The sequence below is a fragment of the Podarcis melisellensis genome (assembly GCF_964234715.1).
Source record: "Podarcis melisellensis genome assembly, chromosome: 13".
NCBI lineage: Eukaryota > Metazoa > Chordata > Lepidosauria > Squamata > Lacertidae > Podarcis > Podarcis melisellensis.
The window spans coordinates 5,178,850-5,203,981 of record NC_138545.1 but is presented as its reverse complement, the minus strand read 5'-3'; the positions used below and the strand labels follow the sequence as shown (position 1 = coordinate 5,203,981).

General features: G+C 48.2%; 1 protein-coding gene across 2 annotated transcripts in view; it reads left to right on the top strand.

Moving 5' to 3' along the window:
• KCNAB3 (potassium voltage-gated channel subfamily A regulatory beta subunit 3) overlaps positions 1–25,132 on the top strand; it is a 38,079-nt gene that overhangs the window by 7,348 nt on the left and 5,599 nt on the right. Inside the window, exons 2-14 of one of the 2 annotated variants that reach the window (XM_081886910.1) lie at positions 5,316–5,359; positions 5,653–5,690; positions 5,787–5,866; positions 9,227–9,271; positions 11,429–11,473; positions 16,338–16,381; positions 17,133–17,219; positions 17,696–17,731; positions 20,143–20,228; positions 21,273–21,393; positions 22,083–22,177; positions 23,510–23,630; positions 24,843–24,931. In XM_081886910.1, the coding sequence (XP_081743036.1) occupies positions 5,316–5,359; positions 5,653–5,690; positions 5,787–5,866; positions 9,227–9,271; positions 11,429–11,473; positions 16,338–16,381; positions 17,133–17,219; positions 17,696–17,731; positions 20,143–20,228; positions 21,273–21,393; positions 22,083–22,177; positions 23,510–23,630; positions 24,843–24,931 (931 nt within the window). The remainder of the gene's footprint in view (positions 1–5,315; positions 5,360–5,652; positions 5,691–5,786; positions 5,867–9,226; positions 9,272–11,428; positions 11,474–16,337; positions 16,382–17,132; positions 17,220–17,695; positions 17,732–20,142; positions 20,229–21,272; positions 21,394–22,082; positions 22,178–23,509; positions 23,631–24,842; positions 24,932–25,132) is intronic. The other variant, XM_081886911.1, reaches the window with a different exon arrangement.

Genomic DNA, 25,132 nt, shown 5'->3' with positions numbered 1-25,132 from the left:
TTCGAGAACACTGTCCCACCATCTTGTCCTCTGTCATCCCCTTCATCCTCCATCTTTCCCAACATCAGGGAGTCTTCTCTTCTCATGAGGTGGCCAAAGTCTTGGAGCCTCAGCTTCAGGATCTGTCCTTCCAGTGAGCACTCAGGGCTTATATCCTTAAGAATGGAGAGGTTTGATCTTCTTGCAGTCCATGGGACTCTCAAGAGTCTCCTCCAGCACCAGAATTCAAAAGCATCAATTCTTTGGCGATCAGCCTTCTTGATGGTCCAGCTCTCACTTCCATACATCACTACTGGAAAAACCATAGCTTGAACTATACGGGCCTTTGTTGGCAAACTTAAATGGCTTTAAAAGAGGATTAGACAAAATCGTGGAGGGCTCTTGAATGGCAATGCTTTTGAATTTCAGTCACTGGAAACCGCAGGAAGGGAGAGGGGCTCTGGTGGACCACTGTGAGAACAGAAGTCTGGACTAGATGGGCCACTAGCCTGAATCATAGAATTGGAAGGGACCTCCAAGGGTTATCCAATCCAACCCCCTGCAATGCAGGAATCGTCTTGTGTTCTTATCTCTGCTCCACCCCAGAATTAGCGGCAGAGGCAGCAGCTGAACCCACCCCTATCCTTCGCCCCACTGCCATTTCCTCTAAAGTCCTGCTCTGCCCCATCCCCACCCCATTATCTCAATAGCAGAAGCTCCCAGCCATCGGCTGCAGTGACCCCATTTCCAAGCCCCGAGCTCAGGCTCCCATCTATTTTTATCCTCCGTTAACCGCTCACAGCGGTGGCTCCGCTGGTTAACGAAGCTGCGAGAGGCGCGCTGGGCAGACGGCAGCGCTAATGAACACGAAGCGGAGGGGGAAAGCCAGGCTGTGAGAGGGAGCCGGACACCTCCCAGGGCACTTGGTGCAGTCACTCGGGGGAAAGTGCCCGCGAGAGGAACCCAGGAGTCCTGGCTGTGCTCGCTTGCAGATTCGTCACTCAGCCGATTTGCACAATGAACCAGTTAAGAGAGATTAAGTCCACCCGGGATTGCATTTTTGTGATGCAGGCAACTAATGCCAAAATGTAATTCAAGAGATGAAACTTGGGCACAGGAGGACATCATCCTCATCGTACCAGCATTACAAAACTCCAGCTGTTTTCTACTCAGACTTCACCAATACTTTATCAAGCCCTGACCAAGCTTTCACCTATGTCTTGGAAGGTGCAAGTTCCCCCAGTTAGCAGAACCATATGCTGCAAAGTTTTGCTAAGATGTACCATCTCACACTGGGATGCGGGTGGCGCTGTGGGTTAAACCACAAAGCCTAGGACTTGCCAATCAGAAGGTTGGCGGTTCGAATCCCGGCGACAGGGTGAGCTCCCGTTGCTCGGTCCCAGCTCCTGCCAACCTAGCAGTTCGAAAGCACGTCAAAGCAGATAAATAGGTACTGCTCTGGCGGGAAGGTAAACGGCGTTTCCGTGCACTGCTCTGGTTTGACATGACCTGGAAGCTGTACGCCGGCTCCCTCGGCCAGTAAAGCGGGATGAGCGCCACAGCCCCAGAGTTGGTCACAACTGGAGACCTGATGGTCAGGGGTCCCTTTACCTTTTTACCATCTCCCATTAGAGGTGAGGAATAGCATGTTTGAACGGTCTCTCACATAAATAGTCTTCTGCACATGCTGCCTCTTTTTCGGTGCCCTTTCGGACGCAGCAGCGGTTGGAGTGTTGATGGGCGTCCCGGTGCATGCGCTCTGCTTGGCGCAAGCTAAGAGGTGGCACGAGCAGGCTTGGATCGATATGTTGCTCTGTAGAGTGGAAGGAAAATGATATGTTTGAGGAAGCAGAGTTTCAGACGTGCTCTAGCGAGGCATGCCGCTACAGCCTAGACCAGTGGTTCCCAATTGGGGGTCCGGGGGTCTACAGAACACAGGCAGGAGGTCCACAACACCATCCCCTGCCAGGGACTCACTTATCTTGTTAATTGCACAGTGAAAGCTACCATAATAATCCAAGGATCACTAAGCCTCTGCTCGTGACCAGGGCCTGCTTGCTGGCAGGGGGGAAACCTGTGAGTTTCTGGGTGGCAAGTGAGCTGGGAATTGGGTACAGACATCTGATACAGTTTTTTGGGCTCTTGCAGAGAGAGAGAGAGAGGGCTAGCTCCATGGGATGTGTTCACATGCTTATCAGTTTTTTAAAAAAATCTAAGGGTTGCTTCAGGATCTGTCCTTCCAGTGAGCACTCAGGGCTGATTTCCTTCAGAATGGATGCATTTGATCTTCTGGCAGTCCATGGGACTCTCCAGAGTCTCCTCCAGCACCAGAATTCAAAAGCATCCATTCTTCGGCGATCAGCCTTCTTTACGGTCCAGTTCTCACTTCCATACATCACTACCGGGAAAAACCATGGCTTTAACTATATGTCCTACTGTCTAGGGGTAGGCAATTTGTGGAAATATCACAAATTTTATGGTCTGTTGGTGTGTTTTTTGGTTGTTGTTGTTTGTTTGTTTTTTACTATACCTAAGATCCTTTGCTTATCAGGGGCCACCCCACATTTTCTGCAAAAAAAATTGCTTTGCACAGACCATATAGAGTTATCGAAATTTTCAAAAGTTGGGAGCCCGTGGTTTGGCTTTTGAAAAATCAGGGGTCTTCAGTAATTAGCTAATTGGGAACCACCTGGCTTAGACCTCAAGGAATCTCTCCCTTGTCCTAGTTAGCTTAGCTTTACACTTAACGTAAAATAAAATGAACCCAGTTTCCTCCTCATCGACAGGCCTGCTACTGGAAGCCCCCTTTGCTGTGTTGTCTGTTGGTTTTGACAGAAATATCCTTGGGGGAGAGACTGGACTGTGTTGCTCTGTGCTGCTATTAGTATTAGTATTTCATAAACGCTCTACACTCCTTGACTGCAGGAAGAACCTCAAAGCAGTTTGGGGGGGGGAGATAAATGAATAAAATGACCACTAAGAATTATTTACAACACTAGAAAGTTGTAACTTACAGAAAGTTGAAACACTAAACAAGTTAAAACTCACCTCGGCTTTCTAAGCACTTGGGTAGGCTTGTCTAAACAATATTTATTTTCCAGCAGGGAGTTCCAAGGAGCAGTTCTTGCAAATGCAGAAAGGGTGTTATGCGGGACCTGTAAAAGTGCCAATTCCACTGAGTGAAGCAGTCTGGTGGGCACATGTGGGGAGGATAATAATAATAATAATAATAATAATAATAATAATAATAATAATAATGTTGTTTAGTCGTGTCCGACTCTTCGTGGCCCCCTGGACCAGAGCACGCCAGGCACTCCTGTCTTCCACTGCCTCCCGCAGTTTGGTCAAACTCATGCTATCCAACCATCTCGTCCTCTGTCGTCCCCTTCTCCTTGTGCCCTCCATCTTTCCCAGCATCAGGGTCTTTTCCAGGGAGTCTTCTCTTCTCATGAGGTGGCCAAAGTCTTGGAGCCTCAGCTTCAGGATCTGTCCTTCCAGTGAGCACTCAGGGCTGATTTCCTTCAGAATGGAGAGGTTTGATCTTCTTGCAGTCCATGGGACTCTCAAGAGTCTCCTCCAGCACCAGAATTCAAAAGCATCAATTCTTCGGCGATCAGCCGAAAAAAAAGTGTTTTTTTATTTTTAATATATATATAAATATGTCGCAAGCTGCCTTGATTCCCAGCTTGGGAGAAAGGTGAGATAAAAATGCATTAAGTAACAAGAATAACTATTATTATTATTATTATTACTGTTATTATTATTATTGTTGTTGTTGTTGTTGTTATGGTTATTGTGGGTATTATTATTACTTAATGCATTTTTATCTCACCTTTCTCCCAAGCTGGGAATCAAGCGGCTTGCGACATATTTTTTTATATACGGTATATAAAACTTTATAAAATACTGTTGTGGGTTTGGGAGGGAAAGTTTAGATTTTGGCCTGAGTCCCTTCCAACTCTGCAGGGTCATGTACTCTGTGAGGGTTAGACTCTATTATAGCAACTGCTCTATTCCAAACTTTAAAATGGAAAGCGTAATGCTGGTGGTCAACAAAAGAGGTTTAAAGACTGTCTGAAGGCAAATCTTTAAAAAAGTGTAATATAAACACCAACAATTGGGAAACACTGGCCTGCGAGCGCTCCAGTTGGAGAACAGCCTTTACCAAATATGTCGTGGGCTTTGAAGACACTCGAACTCAGGACGCAAGGGAGAAACGTGCGAAGAGGAAGGCATGCTTGGCAAATCCACACCGTGATCAACTCCTGCCTGGAAACCTATGTCCCCACTGTGGAAGGACATGTGGGTCCAGAATTGCCCTCCACAGTCACTTATGGACTCACTGTTAAAACTGTGTTTATGGAAGACAATCTTACTCAGCTACGAGGGGTTGCCAAAGAAGAAGAAGAAGAAGAAGAAGAAGAAGAAGAAGAAGAAGAAGAAGAAGAAGAAGAAGAAGAAGAAGAAGAAGAAGAAGAAGAAGAATTGGTTGCAAGAGCTCCAACTAAGTGCTGGCCCCCCCTCCAGTCAAATGGGTGGGCTTTTCCTCCACCTGCCTCCCCTAGTTGCTAGTAGCCAGAGCTGTGTATGAGTGGGCAGGATAAAGGCTGGGAGCTGGAGGCATAGAGACCTGCTTGCTTTGTGCTGGATGCAACGCTGCGACTTAAAGAGAAGGAATATCTTTGGGGGCATTAGTGCTGCCAGTCGTTCATCTTGTGCTCAGATTGTAAACAGGTGTGAACAAAACCATATATCCTAAGGCTCTGCTGACCTTCGTTCCAAGAAAACTAAACTCTGGGCAGGTGCTGGAATTCCTGGAATCTCACGCTGCTGGGAGATTGCGGCGGTGCGTAACAACACGAAGGCATAAAAGCCAGAGTTAAAATACATCAGAACTCATTTAGAACCAGCAAATAAAATGTAGTTTGCCCTGGCAGCATCATCTGCAGCTTGGTTTTCTGAACGGAAAGGTCTTAGCTTGCTGGCAGAAGGAAAGCAAGGAGGAAGCAGTCTAACCTCTCTTGGGAGGGAATTTCACAATACGGGAGCCACCACCAAAAAGGCTCTCTCTTGTGTCACCACCAGCCATGCCTCTGATGTTGATGGGACTGAGAGAAGGTGCTCACTCAAGGATTTTGTCACCTGGGCAGGTTTGTATAGGGAGATGGATATACGTTTACAGGACCCAGCATACAGTTATATGAAATCTCCAGTGGTAACGCAATGTTGCGAGAGCACGTCACTTGTAGGATTCTAAGAGGCTCCCACACAGCAAAACATTTATCTTAATTTTGTTTTCTCCTGGATTGAAGTTCTTCCTTTTTCCTTTTTTGCAGGAACCTTGGCAAATCGGGGCTTCGCGTTTCCTGTCTCGGCCTGGGTGAGTTCATGGGAGAAGGGGGACACTAGGAATGGCAGGGGGTTGCAATATGACTGCTTTGGGGCAGTAATGCGGGGAGGGCAGTTTGTACATGCTCAGAGACACTCTTCACAAGCCCCAAGGCCATAATCTGCCTGAGCCTTCCTTGACATCAGCAAGCCCCCTTTCAGATTACCCTGTGTCCAGTGGGCTCATTTGCTGGGATGGGCCTTTCACAGGGGGTCTTGGGTAGAGCTAGGAGTGTGGCCTGGCTGCGCCTATCCGTCTGAATATCTTGATTTCTCCCCTTGCAGGTACTTGGGTAACATTTGGGTCGCAGATCTCAGATGAGGTAAGTCCATGCCCCATCTACCCTCCTCCCTTCTGGAGATTTTCCTGCCAGGCATTATTTGACGCTTATCTCCCTCTCTCGTTTTTTTTTTTTGAGATGGCGGAAAATGTGCTCACCATCGCTTACGAGAACGGGGTCAACCTCTTTGACACGGCCGAGGTCTATGCTTCTGGCAAGTATGTCTGGCTGTTCCGCCCTCGGCTCTTTGCAGGGTTGCTGCCACCTTTCTGCCTGCGCCTCAAATAGCCCTGTGTGACAGGGAGAAATTCAACAGGGGAAGCTGCATTCCCACACCGGAGGAAGCTACGCCTTCTGAATTTCTGCCTGCCCCGCAGCTGGCAACCCTAGGCTGTGGCCATCTTTATTCTGAGCTGCATGACATGAACGAGTCTCTCTGGGGTTGGAAGGGGAATCATGGGGGTCTTGGCACTTGCATTCCCCCTGCCAAGCCACTCTCAGTAACTACCGTATTTTTTGCTCTACAGGGCGTACTTTTTTCCCTCCAAAAAAGGGAAAATGTGTGTGCATTCTATAGAGCGAATGCAAGCTCCTTGGCTTCAGCGATAGCCGCCTGAAGCCTTCGGAGTGCAGCGCTACGCTCTGAAGGCATCAGGGATAGCCGCCTGAGGCCCCCGGAGGTCCCGCTGCGCTTCGGAGGCTTCGGGTTCCTTTTGCTGAAGCCGGGAGAGCAAGACTCTCCTGGCTTCAGCAGAGAGGGAGAGCTGCGCAGCGCCCCTTCAGCCAAGCGGGAGGAGAAATGGAAGGGGCTCTGTTTCTCCTGCCGCTTCGCTGAAGGGGCGCTGAGCAGAGAGGGGGAGATTTTTTCTTTCTTGTTCTCCCCGTCTAAAACAAGGTGCGTCCTATGGTCAGGTGCGTCCTATAGAGCGAAAAATACAGTAATTTCGCTAGAAGAAGGCCCTGAAACCCCAAATCTGGGAGCCAACCCATCTGATTTATCGGCCCAGCCTTCCTAGGCAGCGGTAGAAGAGTGGTACTCTTCCCATGCTCAGACGCCCTCTCACCTTTACTCTTCTCTGTGTGGCCTGTTCTAAGTTTGAGACCTGGTTTGATGGCTGGGGATAAGGAAATACCCCGAGTGTGAAATCTTCCCCTTCCCTACGGATTACAGTAAACTCAGCCCTTGCTTTCCTTGTTAGACTTCTGCCCGCCAGACATGTCCAAAGTAAAAGAGCTGTCTCAAGGCCTTTTGGAATGCAGTAATTAAAGCCCCGTGACATGATTCTGTCAGGCTGAATTTGGGGGCTAGCTGGCTCTGAAGGAAGGCAAGTTGGGACGGGGATGCAAAGTGATTGGGAGAGTGAGATCATTTGAATGGAGGATGCAGGTAGCGTCTCCTTGCGCCAGCAATAGCAGGGGCTTCCATAGATCAGGAATGTAGACAATTCAGCAACAGCAATCCCCAGAGATGGCCAGAGCAAACAATGCAAAATATTGGGGAGCGGGGAGAGAAATCTATGACATTTCATCCAATTTTGAAATGTGGTATATTCCATATCAGAGTTCCGCAGCTGTTACTATCTTAGTTGGCTGCAGTTACGACAACAAAAAGTATTGTGGCTACCTTAAAGATGAACAGATTTATTGCAGCATCAGCTTTCGTGAACTAGCAGAGGAGATTGTCAGATGCAGCTAGCATGGCGTGTTAAATTCATCTGCCATATTTATATGATGGATGGGATGCTAGCAGTGGGGGCCGAGTAGGATTGGCTCAGCTGCGTACAAAGCCCAGCATGGAAAATGTCTCGCCTCTCTAACTTTGCTGTGCTGATTTGATACCTGGGAAAGAGAAAGAGGACTATAGTCTCAGTTGAGCCCCAAACAAATATAATCAAATTTGTAGACATACCATCTAGTTCATGAATCCCGCACTGACATTTCCCTTGAAAGCTTTTTAAATAAAATCTATACACCAGTTGATTGTTGTTGTTTTAAAAAACAACAACCCTCAAAGTGCTTTACAAATGGTATAAAACAATAAAATTATCAGTCAAAACAACCATTTAAAGCATTCGAATAATATACCATATTTTTTGCTCTATAAGACTCACTTTTTCCCTCCTAAAAAGTAAGGGGAAATGTGTGTGTGTCTTATGGAGCAAATGCAGGCTGCGCAGCCATCCCAGAAGCCAGAACAGCAAGAGGGATTGCTGCTTTCGCTGTGCAGAGATCCCTCTTGCTGTTCTGGCTTCTGAGATTCAGAATTTTTTTTTTTTCTTGTTTCCCTCCTCCAAAAACTAGGTGCGTCTTCTGGTCTGGTGCATCTTATAGAGCGGAAAATACGGTAATCAGCAATAAACTAAAAACAAATTAAAACGTACACCAGCATTCCACATGTCTGGGTAGGCTTGTCTAAAGAAAAAATACTTTTAGCAGGTGTTGAAAAGAGTACAGTGAAGGCATTTTTGCTCAGCAGCAAAATTGCCCTTGAGAAACTGAAATATTTTCCCAATAAAATATGGCAGTGAGAGTAAACAACTTCAAGGCCCATCAGTACAGAGCACCAAGCCAAAAAAACCCCCCAAAAAACCTGTGCTTGACACTGATTGCATCTGAAGCTGTTCCTTTGCAGTTTGCTTGTGATCCTTATTGCTGGAAGGCGGAAAAAAAACAAAATAAATTCACCCTGCAAGGCAGAAACCATCTGCTGGCTTTGTGTCCATGCTGAAGGCCATTTTGTCAGTTGCTTTTTTCAGCTCTTTTGACTGTTTTTTTTTGGGGGGGGGAGGGTTTCTTGTTCTAAGTCCCACCAGATGATTGGAAGTAGATATTAAAAGTCATTTATTTGAGGAATTTCTGAGGAGTCAACCAGATGTGTGTGTGTGTATGTGTGTGTACTGTATATACACATATATACATATTTGCTTTCGTAGATTTTCACGGGTACAGGAATGCAGGTTTTGGTGTCCTCGGGTGTCTTCCCGTGTAAAAGTTGGGGTGTCTAGGCGACGTTTCGACGAGGTCTCACTCGTCATCTTCAGGCTGGTGCTTTCGGCTTCTTGTTACTGGAACAGAGCAGGATCTCAGTGTTTGAGTTCCTATAAATACTGTTGAGGGGGTGTGGTGTATAGCCTCCAATGTTCTGGGCAGAGAGGAAGTTCCCAGGCTAGTGTGCCTTTTCTTCTTTTGTTCCTTAATTACTTGAGGGATATCTTGAGTGATTTCTTGAGTACTCAGGATATCACTCAAGAAATCACTCAAGATATCCCTCAAGTAATTAAGGAACAAAAGAAGAAAAGGCACACTAGCCTGGGAACTTCCTCTCTGCCCAGAACATTGGAGGCTATACACCACACCCCCTCAACAGTATTTATAGGAACTCAAACACTGAGATCCTGCTCTGTTCCAGTAACAAGAAGCCGAAAGCACCAGCCTGAAGATGACGAGTGAGACCTCGTCGAAACGTCGCCTAGACACCCCAACTTTTACACGGGAAGACACCCGAGGACACCAAAACCTGCATATATACATATATATATATATATATACATAAAATTCTGTCTTCTTTTCTTATTCAGAGCAGAAAAAACATTGGGAAATATCTTGAAGAGCAAAGGATGGAGGTAAACACACACATACGTATACTACGTATTGATTTCCTAAAATGTATATACCATTTGATTGTAAACAAAAATTCAAAGCAATTAATGAAAAGAGTTAAACAGTTGAAATGGAAACATAATGAACATTCTGTTATCTATATATCGGGATTTACACACTTTGGAGAGCCTGGTGGCTTGTCTTCGGTTGATGATATACAGTAGTTGTAACTGTGAATATCTAAGAATCAATAAGATATGCTAATGAGAGAGAATTGACCAAATTATTGGTATAAGCAATTATGTAATAAATCATTCAAAAAATTTAAAACAGCAGTACACTAAAAACACACCAGCATTTGAGATATCTCAGTAGGTTTGTTTCAGCAGGTGTCAAAAAGAGTGCAGTGAATGTTCCTGCCTGATATCAAGAGGCAGGGAGTTCCGAAGGGTGGGTGTTACTGTATTAGAAGATAAATTTCTTACAAATGCAGAACATGTTTCACATGGCGCTTGGAACAGTGCCAGTCCCAAGAATTAAAGTGGTCAAGTGGGCACATTTGGTATGGCGACCTCGTAGGTAAACTGGTCCCTCATTGTTTGGGGCTTTATATGCTAATATAGTAGGGACGCGGGTGGCGCTGTGGGTTAAACCACAGAGCCTAGGACTTGCCGATCAAAAGGTCGGCGGTTCGAATCCCCGTGACGGGGTGAGCTCCCGTTGCTCGGTCGCTGCTCCTGCCAACCTAGCAGTTTGAAAGCACATCAAAGTACAAGTAGATAAATGGGTACCACTCCGGCAGGAAGGTAAACGGTGTTTCCGTGCGCTGCTCTGGTTTGCCAGAAGCGGCTTAGTCCTGCTGGCCACATGACCCAGAAGCTGTACGCCGACTCCCTCGGCCAATAAAGCGAGATGAGCACCGCAACCCCAGAGTTGGTCACAACTGGACCTAATAGTCAGGGGCCCCTTTACCTTTATGCTAATATAGTAACACCTTGAACTTGGCCCAGTAGCAAATCGGCAGCCAGGGCAAATCTCTGAACAGAGGCACTGCATGCCGACAGGGTCTCACTCCTGCCGGCAATCGTGCCTCAGCATCTGGCACTAACTGCAGCTTCTGGATCAATCGCGAGGTGAAGCCCTACATAAAGAGCATCACAACAATCTGGTCTTGAAGTAGCCAGTGCAGGAACTCTGATGGCCAAGCTTTCCTGGTCCAGGAATGGTTGTAGCTTCTGTTGCAGTTTCACAGCTGCAACACCTGTCCGTCAATATCTTCTGCCTTCTTCCAGATGTGGCAAGCGGTGCTTTGGGTTGCCAACTGCTGCATCGCAGCTTCCTCACTAATTTCTTTCTTCTTCTTTTGTTTATAATTTTTATTAAGTTTTCTGTTTTACAATTTAAAATACTCATTTTACATCCTTAAGATATCAGTGACTCCCCTTCTCTTTCTGTGGTTCATTTTACATATCATAAATCTCTGCACATTTTACAAAAACTATACTATTCAGTACAGTGGTACCTTGGGTTACATATGCTTCAGGTTACATACGCTTCAGGTTACACACTCTGCTAACCCAGAAATAGTGCTTCAGGTTAAGAACTTTGCTTCAGGATAAGAACAGAAATCGTGCTCTGGCAGCGCGGCAGCAGCAGGAGGCCCCATTAGCTAAAGTGGTGCTTCTGGTTAAGTACAGTTTCAGGTTAAGAACAGACCTCCGGAACGAATTAAGTACTTAACCTGAGGTACCACTGTACTTCATTATTGCATCCATCAAAACTTGTTTCTACTGTTGAATTTATCTTAATGCTGCCAGCGTTTTCAGCTGTTCACAATTATTTCCCATATATCTAATAAACACTTTCCAATCTTCTTTAAACATATGTTCTTCTTGTTCTCACATTCTATATGTTAAGTCTGTGAGGTGTGCATATTCTGTCAACTTAAGTTGCTGTTCCTTTTTAGTTGGGACCTCTCTCGTTTTCCATTTTTGGGCTAACAAAACATGCGCCGCAATAGTGGCATACATAAATAATCGTTTTTGACACATGGGAATTTCAGTCTGAATTATCCCCAACAGAAAGGACTCTGGTTTGGGGGAGGGAAAGTACTTTTGAACATTTTTTTCAATTTGTTAGGGATCGTTTCCTCACTAATTTCTCCTCTCTCTGCTCCACAGGCGTTCGAGCTACGTTGTCACCACCAAGATTTACTGGGGAGGCCAGTAAGTACTCGAGGGACCTAGTGAATCAATGGGGAGGGAAGGGGTTGTAGGGAAGGAATCTGTGTGTGTGAGTTGAATTTGCCGTGTGTGGAGAGCAGTGGCCCAGTCCAGTTATGGGGTGCTGGTTGCAGGTGAAAAGGAAGCTGGCAGAATCCTATGACCCCAGTTGGTGGAGCTGGGTGGTTGTTGTAGGGATACAATGAGGAGGTGGGGAGAACCACAAATGCCCACCCAGAGCTCTGTTAAGGAAAAATTTCCAGGGTGAGAGACTATTCCACAGTCCAGCTCATTGGGGTGCAAGTCCCACACGGGTCCATGTGGTCAGTAAAAGAAGGAAGTTCCAGCCAAGTAATTTGGAGCAAAGCAAGCAGTCAGTAGACCATGATCTTTATTGTTGCACAACAGGTCCCCACAGGAGTAAGAACCCCGAGCAGGGGGTGACATCCTCTTTTAAAACTTCCCTCTTTCCCCCAGAATACATTTATATAATAATAATAATAATAATAATAATAATAATAATAATAATAATTTATTATTTATACTCTGGGCGGCTTCCACAGAGACCAAATATACACTAAAATGTCACACGTTAAAAACTTCCCTGAACAGGGCTGCCTTAAGATGTCTTCTGAATGTCAGGTAGTCGTTTATCGCTTTGACATCTGCTGGAAGGGCGTTCCACAGGGCGGGCGCCACTACCGAGAAGGCCCTCTGCCTGGTTCCCTGTAGCTTTGCTTCTCGCAATGAGGGAACCGCCAGAAGCCCCTCGGCGCTGGACCTCAGCGTCTGGGAAGAATGATGGGGGTGGAGACAGGGGTGCCGACTTATAAAAAATATTGGGGGGGCCCATACCGGGGTCCTGCCCCAGGAAGTTTTCTAAATTTTAGATGAAAATTAGTGAGTTTTAAAGTTTTTAAAAAGTATTTTAGAGTCATATGATCAACATTAGAACCCCGAAAACTCGACTCTCTATAACTCCACACTCCGGGAAACTCGACAAGCCTGAAACACTTTTTGGCTTTGAAAAAAGAAACAAAACATAAACACGCACGGTATTTTCGTAAAAAGCTAATTTAATTTACAGTAACAATTATGCTTATAGACTATTACAGAGCAGTGAATTTATAGCTCTGAAAAGACTGAAATGATATTTAAATAAATCCTAAACTATCATTAAAAGAATAAAACATAAAATATTGCTGTCGCACAGTAATAGCGCTTTGATTAATAAGTGAAATAGCTAATTTAAGCTTACTTTGAATAAGGCTGAGGGTTCATTAAATAAAAATAATATCTCAAAGTTAATGCTTTAATACAGTTAATAAAGTTAATACAGTATGCCTAATACTGTATGTAAATACTGTAATACTGTATGTAAATAACGGACTTTAATTGGGTCTTACACCCTAAAAATATTTAAGTATTTGAAAATAACTAATACAGTACTATAGTAATATAGAAATACAGTACTAAACTAGTACTAATATTTCGAAACTGAAAATTTAACATTCTGTATGTATTTAATTCTCTATTTTATAAAGATTTTTAATATCTGACAGTGAGTTTGGAGTAGCCCAATGCAAAAATCCTGAGGATCCATGTGGATCCATGCTTTGTAACCACGTTTTTGCACCACTGTGACCCTAGGCAACAGTGGGTGCGTGATTTTTTTTGGTGCAAGATGTAGCCATGGACATGCTATGTGATCTGATGGTGAATTTGGGGTGACCCAATGCAAAAATCCTGAGGATCCATGTGGATCCGTGCTTTGTAACCACGTTTTTGCACCATTGTGGCCCCAGGCCACAGTGGGTGCGTGATTTTTTTGGTGCAGGCTGTAGCCATGGACATGCTATGTTATCTGATGGTGAATTTGGGGTGACCCAGTGCAAAGATCCTGTGGATCCATGCTTTGTAACCATGTTTTTGCACCATAGAAGCCCCAGGCAACAGTGGGTGCGTGTTTTTTTTTTTGGTACAGACTGTAGCCATGGACATGTAATGTGATCTGATGGTGAATTTGGGATGACCCAATGCAAAAATCCTGAGGATCCATGTGGATCCGTGCTTTGTCACCACGTTTTAAATGGGGAGGGAAGGAAAAACACAGAAGGGACAAGAAGCACAAGAGGGGTGTGCGGAGAAGCAGCTGGCTAAGAATGCAGGGGAGGAGTTTAACGGGGTGGGGGGGAGGAAAGGAAGGCAAAAGTCGTCCCCCCCAAGCCAGCCCTCTCTCTCTCTCTCTCCCTGCACGCAGTGTGACTAGGAAAGAATTAGGAGTCGATCCTTTCCTTAACCCTCTGCTTGCCAGGAGGGCAGGGGATTCCCTGCTCTTTGTTGAGTTTGAGCAAACGCAGCAACAGAAGCGGGTGGGCAGTAAGACCCTGAGGCAGAATGCAGGAAAGCATTCTGCCTTCCCTCGCCCGACCAACCGCCCGATCTTATTTTTCCGAATTTTGCTGCTGCGCTCCGGCTCCAGGGACCACACATTCGCTCAATAATTTTCTTAAATTATTGGGGGGGCTGAGCCCCCCCCAAACGAATTTTTGAGGGGGCTCGGGCCCCCTCAGGCCCCATGGAGTCGGCGCCTATGGGTGGAGACGCTCCTTCAGGTCTACTGGGCCTTTGAGGCCGTTTAGGGCTTTAAAGGTCAGCACCAACACTTTGAATTGTGCTCGGAAACGTACTGGGAGCCAATGTAGGTCTTTCAAGACCGGTGTTATATGGTCTCGGCGGCCGCCCCCAGTCACCAGTCTAGCTGCCACATTCTGGATTAGTTGTAGTTTCCGAGTCACCTTCAAAGGTAGCCCCACGTAGAGTGCATTGCAGTAGTCCAAGCGGGAGATAACCATTTGAAATGGCAATGATGCCATTTCAAGAGGCATCATTGATACATCATCACTACATCACTTTTGTTGTTGTTGTTGTTTAGTCGTTTAGTCGTGTCCGCCTCTTTGTGACCCCATGGACCAGAGCAGGCCAGGAACTCCTGTCTTCCACTGCCTCCCGCAGTTTGGTCAAACTCATGCTGGCAGCTTCGAGAACCCTGTCCCACCATCTCGTCCTCCGTCGTCCCCTTCTCCTTGTGCCCTCCATCTTTCCCAACATCAGGATCTTTTCCAGGGAGTCTTCTCTTCTCATGAGGTGGCCAAAGTCTTGGAGCCTCAGCTTCAGGATCTGTCCTTCCAGTGAGCACTCAGGGCTGATTTCCTTCAGAATGGAGAGGTTGGATCTTCTTGCAGTCCATGGGACTCTCAAGAGTCTCCTTCAGCACCACAATTCAAATGTCACAAATGGGGAGGGGTGTACAAGGTTTACACGAGTTCAACATTAGGTCACTTTATCAGACACCTTTCCCAACACTTCTAAAGTACCCATCACCCAAAGAACAATAAAACGCCCTCTGGCAGTTCCCTCATTGCAAGAAGCAAAGCTACAGGGAACCAGGCCGAGGGCCTTCTCAGTGGTGGCGTCCGCCCTGTGGAATGCCCTCCCATCAGATGTCAAGGAAATAAACAACTACCTGACATTTAGAAGACATCTGAAGGCAGCCTTGTTCAGGGAAGTTTTTAATGTGTGACATTTTAATGTATTTTTAATCTTTGTTGGAAGCCGCCCAGAGTGGCTGGAGAAACCCAGCCAAATGGGCGGGGTACAAATAAATATTTATTATTATTATTATTATTATTATTATTATTATTATTATTAAATGCATCCTCCCCCCATGTCATTTCCGTAACAGCTCCTTGGACAAAAACATGGGATATAGATGCAATAAATTAATATAAAGAACCTCAGTCTGCCTTCAACCCTCCCCTTGTCCTGTCCCTTTCTTGCCCTTCTTACCTGCAACCAACCAGGGTAGGCAGATACCCAGCTTCCTGCTCCTTGGTCTCAGTGATGCCTCCTGTGGATGGAGATAAAAGCAAAATTAGAATAATTCCCTTCCACCTGTCATCATTGTTGCGATCACACAGGGTCCCCGGACGTTTCACCGTCTATTGATCCCTGTGTCACCACTTTATTTCTCGCTGCCACCACCCAGGCCCTACCTGGTACAATACTGAGTCCAGTCAGGGTGAAATTGGAACATAAACTTCTGTTTATTTATTGCAGTTTAACAAGTGTGTGGTTTCATAAACAGTATCGGTCAATTACAACCTATAACTTCCGCTACCTGCTCTCTCACTCACTAAACCACCTCTCAGATATTTACTTGTCTTCCTAGCTCCTAACTGTTCCTGACTCAGCTTATTTCTCTACACTAACTCAACGTACCCACAGACTCTATCCCAATTTACTCCCACGCCACCCAATGAACTCCTCCCTTCACCGCTCCCAGAGCTGGTTTTATAGTCCCTCTGACTCCACCCCCCTGGGTTCTGATTGGGTAACCTATTTAACCATTTCCCCTCCAGCACTCTTGTATGTTAACGTCACAATCATCTCTGGCTTCTCCTCCCATTGACCTCTCTGCCTCCCAGTGGCGTAGTGTGGGGGGTGCGGGGGGGGCCGACCGCACCGGGCGCAACATCTGGGGGTTAGGGTTAGGGGGCGCAAATCCACGGGTTAGGGGGCACAAATTACTTGCCTTGCCCCGGATGCTGACAACCCATGCTACGCCACTGCTGCCTCCTGCCCCACCAAAGGGCAGCAGTGGGTAAATGGTAATGGCTGGCAGTGCCTCAGTTTCGTAGTATCGTAGAGCGGGAAGGGACATGACAGGGGGCCACCCAACCTCTGCTTAAAAGACTCCAGGAAGGGGGAGTCCACTTCCAGGGGAGTCCATTTCGCTGTGAAACAGCTCTAAGCACCCCCAAAGCTCCTCCTAACGTTCAGGTTTTTGTTCTTATTTTCTTCCAAGGGCTGAGACGGAGAGAGGCCTGTCGCGGAAACACATCATTGAGGGTAAGGGGAGGAGCTGGGCTTGATATTTCAGGGTTTGGGGGGGGGATGGAAGGAAGTGACCACAATATGCTGGACGGCAAAAGCATTTGGCGGTTTGAGGGATCTGGGAACTACCAGAGGGGTGGCAAAAGGGTACAAGGATTTGGAGGGGTAGAAGAAGATGAGATTTGGGGCGAATGGGAGTTGGGGACCCGGCGTTCTTTCTTGATGCCATTCTCAAAGAGTTAGAGCTCTGGGGTGCTTCTCAATTTCTGCTATTTTGAAGTGGGATGCTGGGTGCATAGTTAAAGTCAATTGGGAGGCCTTGTGCAAGGAATCCCACTTCCCCAAAGTTTGGACTTTTTTTCCCTTTTGCTATGGGGCAAATACTCCAGAAAGTGTGGGGTAGCCCTTGCTTTCACCTACATTCCCTGCGGACAAATGGGGCTGGATCCTCATTAAATGACAGAAGACATTACCAAGGGTGGCTCTGAGTCTGACGGAGTCCACGATGTCTGGGCGAATGTTACCAGGATGCATGCGCAATAGGAACCTTGCTTGGGAGAGCCCCTGGAGATCAGGAGACGTGCGTCTGCAGCTGGGGGCCCTTGCCTCTGGGGCAAGCTTTCATTCTGGGCTGGGGCAGGGCTTGGTGGGCGCTGCAGTGCCCAATCCCCAGAGGGCACCGAGTGGGCAAAGTCTGCTCTAAGCTCCAGCTGTTCTGGGGCTCCCTATGCCACCCCTGTCCTTACTCCCCACTTCTGTTTTGCAGGGCTCAAAGGCTCTTTGCAACGGCTTCAGCTGGAGTACGTCGACATTGTCTTTGCTAACCGGATGGACGCCAACAGCCCCATGGAAGGTGAGTGGCCCAACCTTCTTCAGAAGGGTCAGGATGAGGCACGGCTGCCTCCCCAGACACCCCCCCTTAGCAGATCCAGGGGAGGCCAACCCTCTCTCCTAGGCTTCTCAGCAGCTATCCCTTTACCTGCGACTGCCTGCCTTGCTTGACAGACACCCAGCAACGCTGCTGCCATAACTGAGAGACTCCCCTTCCTTGTCTTCTCTTGCTATCACGATCCCGTTATTCGCATTTGGCAATGCATTGTATGAACGTTAGCTCCCACAGGGATGATAACCTTTTGAGGAAGGTTGTTATTGAGCCCATTCTTCATGCAGTGGGGGGGGGGGAGGAATGAGGCCAAGAGCAGACAGCTTGCCCAAGGGCAGGCAAAGAGCCCCCCCCCCAATCCTGAACCTCTTGCTGCCAGGCACACACACACACCCTGTGCCCAATTCCAGCGGCATCTCATTGGTTCTCTCCTTCCCCCCCTGCAGAATGCGACCCGAACTTCCGATTGCTCTTGCTGGAAGGTACTGCAGACTGCCCCGATCTCCCACCTCACCCCACCCAAAAAACTCCACCCCAATTTGCTGCCCCGTCCACCCCAGGTCCTGTGAGCCCCATACCTCTCTCAAGCAAGGAACAGGATGAAGGGTTATTCTAGCTTCGGAAAGTCGTTCTGGCTAAAGGAAGCTGTTTTGTGAAAAGGCGTCGCGTTCACCTTGGAACAGGGAACGCTGAGGGCCACAATCCCGCCTGGGCTGTGATCTGAGGGCCACATGGGAGGGGGACAGATTCAAAAGTGGGTGGAGTGTTGGATGGAAAGGTCCGCTTGGCACCGTAGGGTCTGTCCGCCATCAAGGCAGACAAGAGTTAAACTCTGAGTTAAACACCTCAGGCGAGCAAAAACGTCCAAGGAGAGTGATGCGAAGTAGGATCAGTGAGGGGCGTAGTCTAGGGAGGCTCCCGGGGGCCACAGAGAGCCCTGCGAGGCTGCATTTGGTCTTCAGATCTGAATGTTCCCCACCCCAGGTTTAGAAGAACTTGAAGCTCGTATGCGTTAAAGAGTCTTTGCTCTGCGCGAGGCTTTAGGAAGGAGATTTTCCCAGCATGAAAGAGCTTTTTCTGCAGGATTTTCGCCTGCTGTTACAGGCTCAGGGTTCACCGAGAGGGAGGAAGCTTGCAGTCTCGTTCTTCAGCACAAGCACACTGCGCAATCCTAGGCTAAGGTAGACTTAATACCTGATGTAAGAGAGGAACTTGTGTTCCTCGCCTCGTGGAGGAGGCTGTGTGCGGAACACGTTGAGGTCTGTTTCGGAGATACTGTGAGACTTTAGCTTGGGGGCTGCCACCAGAAATCTCAGAGATAGTGAAAATCAGAGCCTTGCACAAGATCCAATGGATACCGGGCAGGATCGAGCTATTGAGTCTCATCAGTGGAAACGCTTGCAAGGACTTCTGCTTGTGAAATGGGGCTTGCCCCTCTTGTGCCCATCACAATTGGCTCAGGGGGCGCAATCAAGTGCACCCCCAGAACAGGGTGCAGGGGGAAGAGAGGAGAGATAGGTCCACCTAGCCAGCTGAAATGCTTGCAGACATTGCATATACCATATTTTTTGCTCTATAAGACGCACCAGACCACAAGACGCACCTAGTTTTTGGAGGAAGAAAACAAGGGAAAAAATATTCTGAATCTCAGAAGCCAGAACAGCAAGAGGGATAGCTGCGCAGCCTGCATTCGCTCCATAAGACGCACACACATTTCCCCTTACTTTTTAGGAGAGAAAAAGTGAGTCTTATGGAGCAAAAAATATGGTAAATTTCATTGTATAGCGATTTATTTCCAAGCCAGGCTCTTGAGAGGTATGGCCAGCCCCTGCCTCCTTCCTGAAGCCCAATACTCCTCTTTGCACCCCATAATGCCCTCCCCACTGCAACGGCCCTGTGCCCCAGATCCTTGTAAGACCTTACCCATATGCCTACCCAGAAGTAAGTCCCGCTGAGATCATTGGGGCTTGCTTTCAGGTATGGGGGCATAAGATTGCACCCTTTTGTTCCTGGGGTTAGAGGGGGAAACCTTCCATGAATGTCCCAGTCTCCATTCTGTAGAGACCTCACCGACTGTAGACCCAAGGATGGGGGTGCTGCCCTGAAAGTAGAAGTGTGTCTTGTGTGCTCGCATGCTTTTGTGTTCTGCTGTAGAAAAATTCTGTGTGTGTCGCATTGCCAACTGATCAGAACAAAGCAACCTGCCTGTTCTTATGCCTTTAACAGCTACTTGATAGCTGCAAAAATCAGTAAGCGGAGCTTTTCTGAATGGGGAGGTGAATAGTTTGCCTGCTTAATACCTGCAAATCAAGCAACGATTAAAGGCGATTAAAGTTGACAATCCTGTTTTGTGTCCGTGTGTATATGTATGTGTGTGTTTACTATAAATGCAGAAACTCAAGACGCCTTTGTGCTTCCTGATATCGCATGAACCCACAATTGAACAAGCTTTGCAATATGGGAGAGGAGAGGGAAGGCAACATTATTCTCACTATAGCATTTTGGGAACTTACTTTGGAAATAATTTTTTAAAGTAGTTTACCGGTAGATCAAACCAATTTGTTTCTGTGCTTTTAATGAAGTAGAGATGAATAACACAGGTATCTTTTCCCCCTAGAAAAGGATTCTAGCCAGTTTGTAATTCACTGATTTCATTGTGAAAATGTGATTAGCGCAAGATTGAGCGATCTTACGGGTGTGGAGCAGCTTTTTGGAGCAGTAACTGCTCAAATCCAGCTCCCCACCTTTCTCTCTCCCTCACTGTTGGGATTCAGTTCCTGCTGGAGGCAGAAAGAGTAACTGCCCTGGTTACATTGGGCTCACCTTCCAAAGGTGGCAGGGAAAAGGTCTGGGGGGGCAATTTCTTCTCTCACGTCTCCTCTCTCACCCTCAGAAATTGTTCGTGCCATGACTTACGTGATCAACCAGGGGATGGCCATGTATTGGGGCACCTCTCGCTGGAGTGCAATGGAAATCATGGTAAATTCTGGGGTGGCGGAGAGGCGGGTGCAAACCAAACCAATGCATGTTTTCTCAGAAGCAGTGGCGTTGTGGTCCAGCGTTGTGAGGGGTTTGGGAGACCCGTTCCTAGGTCACCTGCCTCCAGCATCTGAGAGCCATCCAATCAGCAGGAAAGGGGAGCTTTTTAGCCACTGAGAAGGAGCCTTCTCGCCCTTTGTGCTGATTGGAGCCAATCGGAGTGAAAGGAGGCGGATCAGCTGCTGAGGACGGGCTCCCGGGGCCACTCTGGAGAAGGTGTGCAAGAAGAACACTGTTGTTTTGTATGATCCAAAGCTAAGCTTTTAGAAATACACCGAAAATACAAGGTGCCTCCGTTCCAAGAGGAGGCTGTGCTACTTCTGTTACGTACAACGGGACTTCAAGGCAGGCACAAATTCAGTCGCTGCAGCAGAAGATACTGGAGCGCTCGATACATTTGCCTGTGTACATGCACAGAAAACAGAAGATCTATGTGAAGATCTGCAATGATCTTTGCAATGCATCCCTAATTATCACTTACCGTATAAGGTGGTTGTATAATTGTGGGGACGGGACGCGGGTGGCGCTGTGGGTTAAACCACAGAGCCTAGGACTTGCCGATCAAAAGGTCGGCGGTTCGAATCCCCGCGACGGGGTGAGCTCCCGTTGCTCGGTCCCTGCTCCTGCCCACCTAGCAGTTCGAAAGCACGTCAAAGTGCAAGTAGATAAATAGGTACCGCTCCGGCAGGAAGGTAAACGGCGTTTCCGTGCCCTGCTCTGGTTCGCCAGAAGCAGCTTAGTCATGCTGGCCACATGACCCGGAAGCTGAACGCCGGCTCCCTCGGCCAATAAAGCGAGATGAGCTCCGCAACCCCAGAGTCGGCCATGACTGGACCTAATGGTCAGGGGTCCCTTTACATTTACATAATTGGGGGGGGGGCTGGCTGTAACTCTCCCGACAGGGACCCTGCACTTCTCAATCTGCCACCAGAAGCAAGTCCGCCCTGCGAGACTGATTATTTTTGCCTCCCTCCCCTAAACCAGGAGGCGTATTCCGTGGCACGGCAGTTCAACCTCATCCCACCTGTGTGTGAACAGGCAGAGTACCACATGTTCCAGCGGGAAAAGGTGGAGACGCAGCTGCCAGAGCTCTACCACAAGATTGGTATGGAGGCAGGCGGGAGAGTGCTGGGCTGGGGAGCCCTTTTTAGCTCAGGGGCCACATTCCCTTCTGGGCAAGCTTCCAAGGGCCATGTGTCCCAGTGGTGGGCAGGGCCAGAGTCAAAAATGGAGCTGAGTGGCTAATATAAATTTTCCCTTTCTTTTGCTCCCTATCTTCCCCAATAAAATGACTTTGGGCACAAACCAGCACAGTTTGGGGGGCATTTTGAGGGCTAGGCAGAGAGGCCTTGAGGTCTGTGTACAGGAGAAGGGATTATAGGGACCAATGGAGGCAAATTGCTGGGAGGGGAACCAGAAGATACGGAGGGATCTGCAGATTGGATATGGAATATGAGAAATGTGTTTCTGGAGGAGCAGCAGGTAGAAGCAAGATGATCCCTTGGGAGTATAAGCCCAGATTCAGGGTACAATTCTGCGTGAGGCATATTGGAAGTTTATGGAGGGTGACCTTTGGAGCAGATAAGATTAATATGTGCATTTCTCTGCTGAGTTTTCTCAGCATGGGGTGGCGTTAAAAGACTTTTGCAATGCAAAGTAAACCAGGAAGAGCTGTGATTTAGGATGGCCTGTTGGCTATTATTTCAATTAATCTGTGTACAGTGGTAGGAAGAGGTGGGGAATGTAATTTGCTTCCCCCTTCTCTTTACCTGACCTGCTTTGTTTTTTTGCTAGGAGTGGGAGCCATCACCTGGTCCCCGCTGTCTTGTGGACTTATCACAGGGAAATATGAGGATCGGGTGCCTGAAAACTGCCGTGCCGCCATGAAGGTACCGTCTCCTTTGCTTTTGCTGAGGCCTTCCGCCTCCCAACTTCACCTCGCCCTGTCGACATCACACACAGCCCTTAAATCAGGGGGGACAGGCCTGTGGAGACCTCCTGATGCTGCTGGACTACAACTCCCATCATCCCCGACTGCTGACCATTCTGCCGGTTCTGATGGGAGTTGTAGTCCAACAACGTCTGGAGGACATCAGGTTAATGACAACCAGTTCGGGAACTCACGGCTCACAAGCCTTGATCCTGACTGCCCTACAACTTTAGTTGTTTACTGGGCCCACAAGACCTGCTTGGCCCTCCCTGTTCACTGTTACAGTGGTGCCTCGCAAGACGAAAAGAATCCGTTCTGCGAGTCTCTTTGTCTAGCGGTTTTTTCGTCTTGCGAAGCAAGCCCATTGACGGCTTAGCAGATTAGCGCTATTAGCGGATAAGCGGCTTAGCGGCTTAGAAAAAGGGGGGGAGGAAAAAAACCCGCAGGAACTCGCAAGACATTTTCGTCTTGCGAAGCAAGCCCATAGGAAATTCGTTTTGCGAAGCACCTCCAAAACGGAAAACTCTTTCGTCTAGCGAGTTTTCCGTCTTGCGAGGCATTCGTCTTGCGGGGCACCACTGTACTTTCAAACACTGGGAATACAGAAGTCCTGGGGCTCAAATTACGCACACTGGCAATGCTCCAAGAAACCAAACCCTTCCCTTCTTCGTCCCAAACATAAATCAATTTGTTGCTGACGTCTCAGTGATACTTGAAACTATCCTCACCAAAACACCAGGGCCTCCTCCAGACCTCCTCCTTATTGTGCATTCATGACTGTTTGTGTTCATGATGCTATCAGGGCAGTTACACAAACACCTGTTTCCAAGACTGTTCCTCCCTACAAAGATTTCGGAGCAGGCATACCACTGGGGGGGGGGGGTTTGTAGGGGGTGTTGTCCCACTTTTTTTGGCATCATTGCACATGGGAAAACATTGCAGGACAACTAATAAAGTGCAATGATGCTTCAATGATCCATTATGAACCCACCCCTAAGGCACTATTCTTGTGTCAGTGACACCTGCTGCAAAATTACCTGCCCCCCCAAAAAAAATCAATCTGGAGGGGTCCTAAATCCTTTGCTGGCTGCTCAGCACATCCCTCAGGGCTGCTTTGCAAGTTCACAACCTCCATCCTTGCCTGCCAGTGGCTCACCGCCATGCTGTGTGTTAGCTATGATCCCTGCATTGCTGGGGGTTAGACTGGATGATCATTTAGGTCCCTCCCGAGACGACAGTTCTATGATTCTGTGCCTCTGCGCCTGTTTCCTTTGCTCCTCGCACCCTCCAGGGGTACCACTGGCTGAAGGAGAAATTGCAGAGTGAAGATGGGAAGAAGCAGCAGGCCAAAGTGAAGGAACTCCACCCGATCGCAGAGCGCCTGGGATGCACAGTGGCGCAGCTGGCCATTGGTGAGGGAGGAGCGGAGCATCTGTGTCGGTCAGGGCAGGCCTCAGAAGCAGCTGCCCATCTGGGGCAGGTTGCATTCCAGATCCTGCCTCAGAGGTGGGGAAGTTACGTAGCTCTGGGGTGGGAGAGATTCCCTTTCCTGAAACCTTGTAGAGCCACCAGCTGTCATTGTAGACAACCTTCCCCCCAACCTGAGGCCTTCCAGATGTTTTGTACTACAGTCTGGGGGCTGTAGTCTGAAACATCTGGAAAGCCCCAGGTTGCAGGAAGTTGGTGTGGACAACACCAAGCTAGGTGGACCCCTGTGGCGTGCCTCAGCATAAGGCAGCTACCTTTGTTAGCCATAGAGCTAACAAGGAGATGTGCTACTTAGGCCAAAGGTGGCAATGTAAGCTCCTCAGATTCAGCAGCTACCAGCAGCTAAGAGAAGTAGGTTAGAAATCAGGAGGCGGTTTCCAGCTGCAAGAGGCGTGTGACATCCTGGAATAACCTCTCTTGAAAAGTTACGGGAGAAAAGAAGATGCCTTAGCTTCCTGGTGCTTCAGCCGTAGCCCACGGGAGTAGAGAAGGTCGCCCTCGTATTTGTCTGTTCCCCAAGTTAGAGGACTTGAATGTGGAGCATCAGCAATGCAGCAGCTGAAACTGGGAGCTTATCCAGGCGCTGGAGACGCCCGTCTTCCCTAGCTCTCAGCCAGGCCCTGATCCAGGGGGGTGCTCCCCCTTACTCTCACGTAGCCACACGTGCAGTTAAGTCAGGCACTTTGGCAGTGGCCCTGAATCTCGTGTCTAGTTTGCCACCTCTTCTACTCCTGTGGCCCTGGGGGAGATTAGGGTGCTCCGAGAGCCAGCCAGGCAGCTGGTGAGGGGACCTCTAGTCCTGGGGCAGAGATGGCCGGACGCTGCAGCTCTTCAGGGTCTTGCTGTCCTTCTGAGGTTAGTTCCAGGGCTGGGCGGAACTGAGCCCTGACACTCGGCAGCCCCAGGAGGTTTCTCTCTTAGCCAGGGCCAGTGTGCATGAAGATGGGCCTAATTCAAGTTTATCCCAGGCAGGTTTTAGCAGCCAGGATGGTGTCTTAACTCCACCCAGATTCCTCTGCTGTTGTTGGGTGGGCAAGCAGCTCTTTGCTCCCTGCCCGCCTTTTGTTTTCTTCCAGGGTGGCAAGTTTTTAAACGGCTCTCCTTATTTGATTTCTCTTGTCTCCTCTTCACCTCAGCCTGGTGCCTCCGCTCTGAAGGCGTCAGCTCTGTCCTTCTCGGGGTCTCCAGCACCGAACAGCTCATTGAGAACTTGGGGTCCATCCAGGTAAGGAGAAGGAACAAGGGTGCAAAGTCTGGCATAAAGGAAGGCCAAACCTTCCCCAGTCTGTGCGCATTTATATCTTGTCCTGTTCCTGAAGCATCATGAGAACATGAACAAATATTCATCCAGGCCAGGAGGGGGGGAACATTTTCAGCCCAAGGGCCACATTCCCTTCTGGGCAAGCGTCCGAGGGCCACCTGTCCC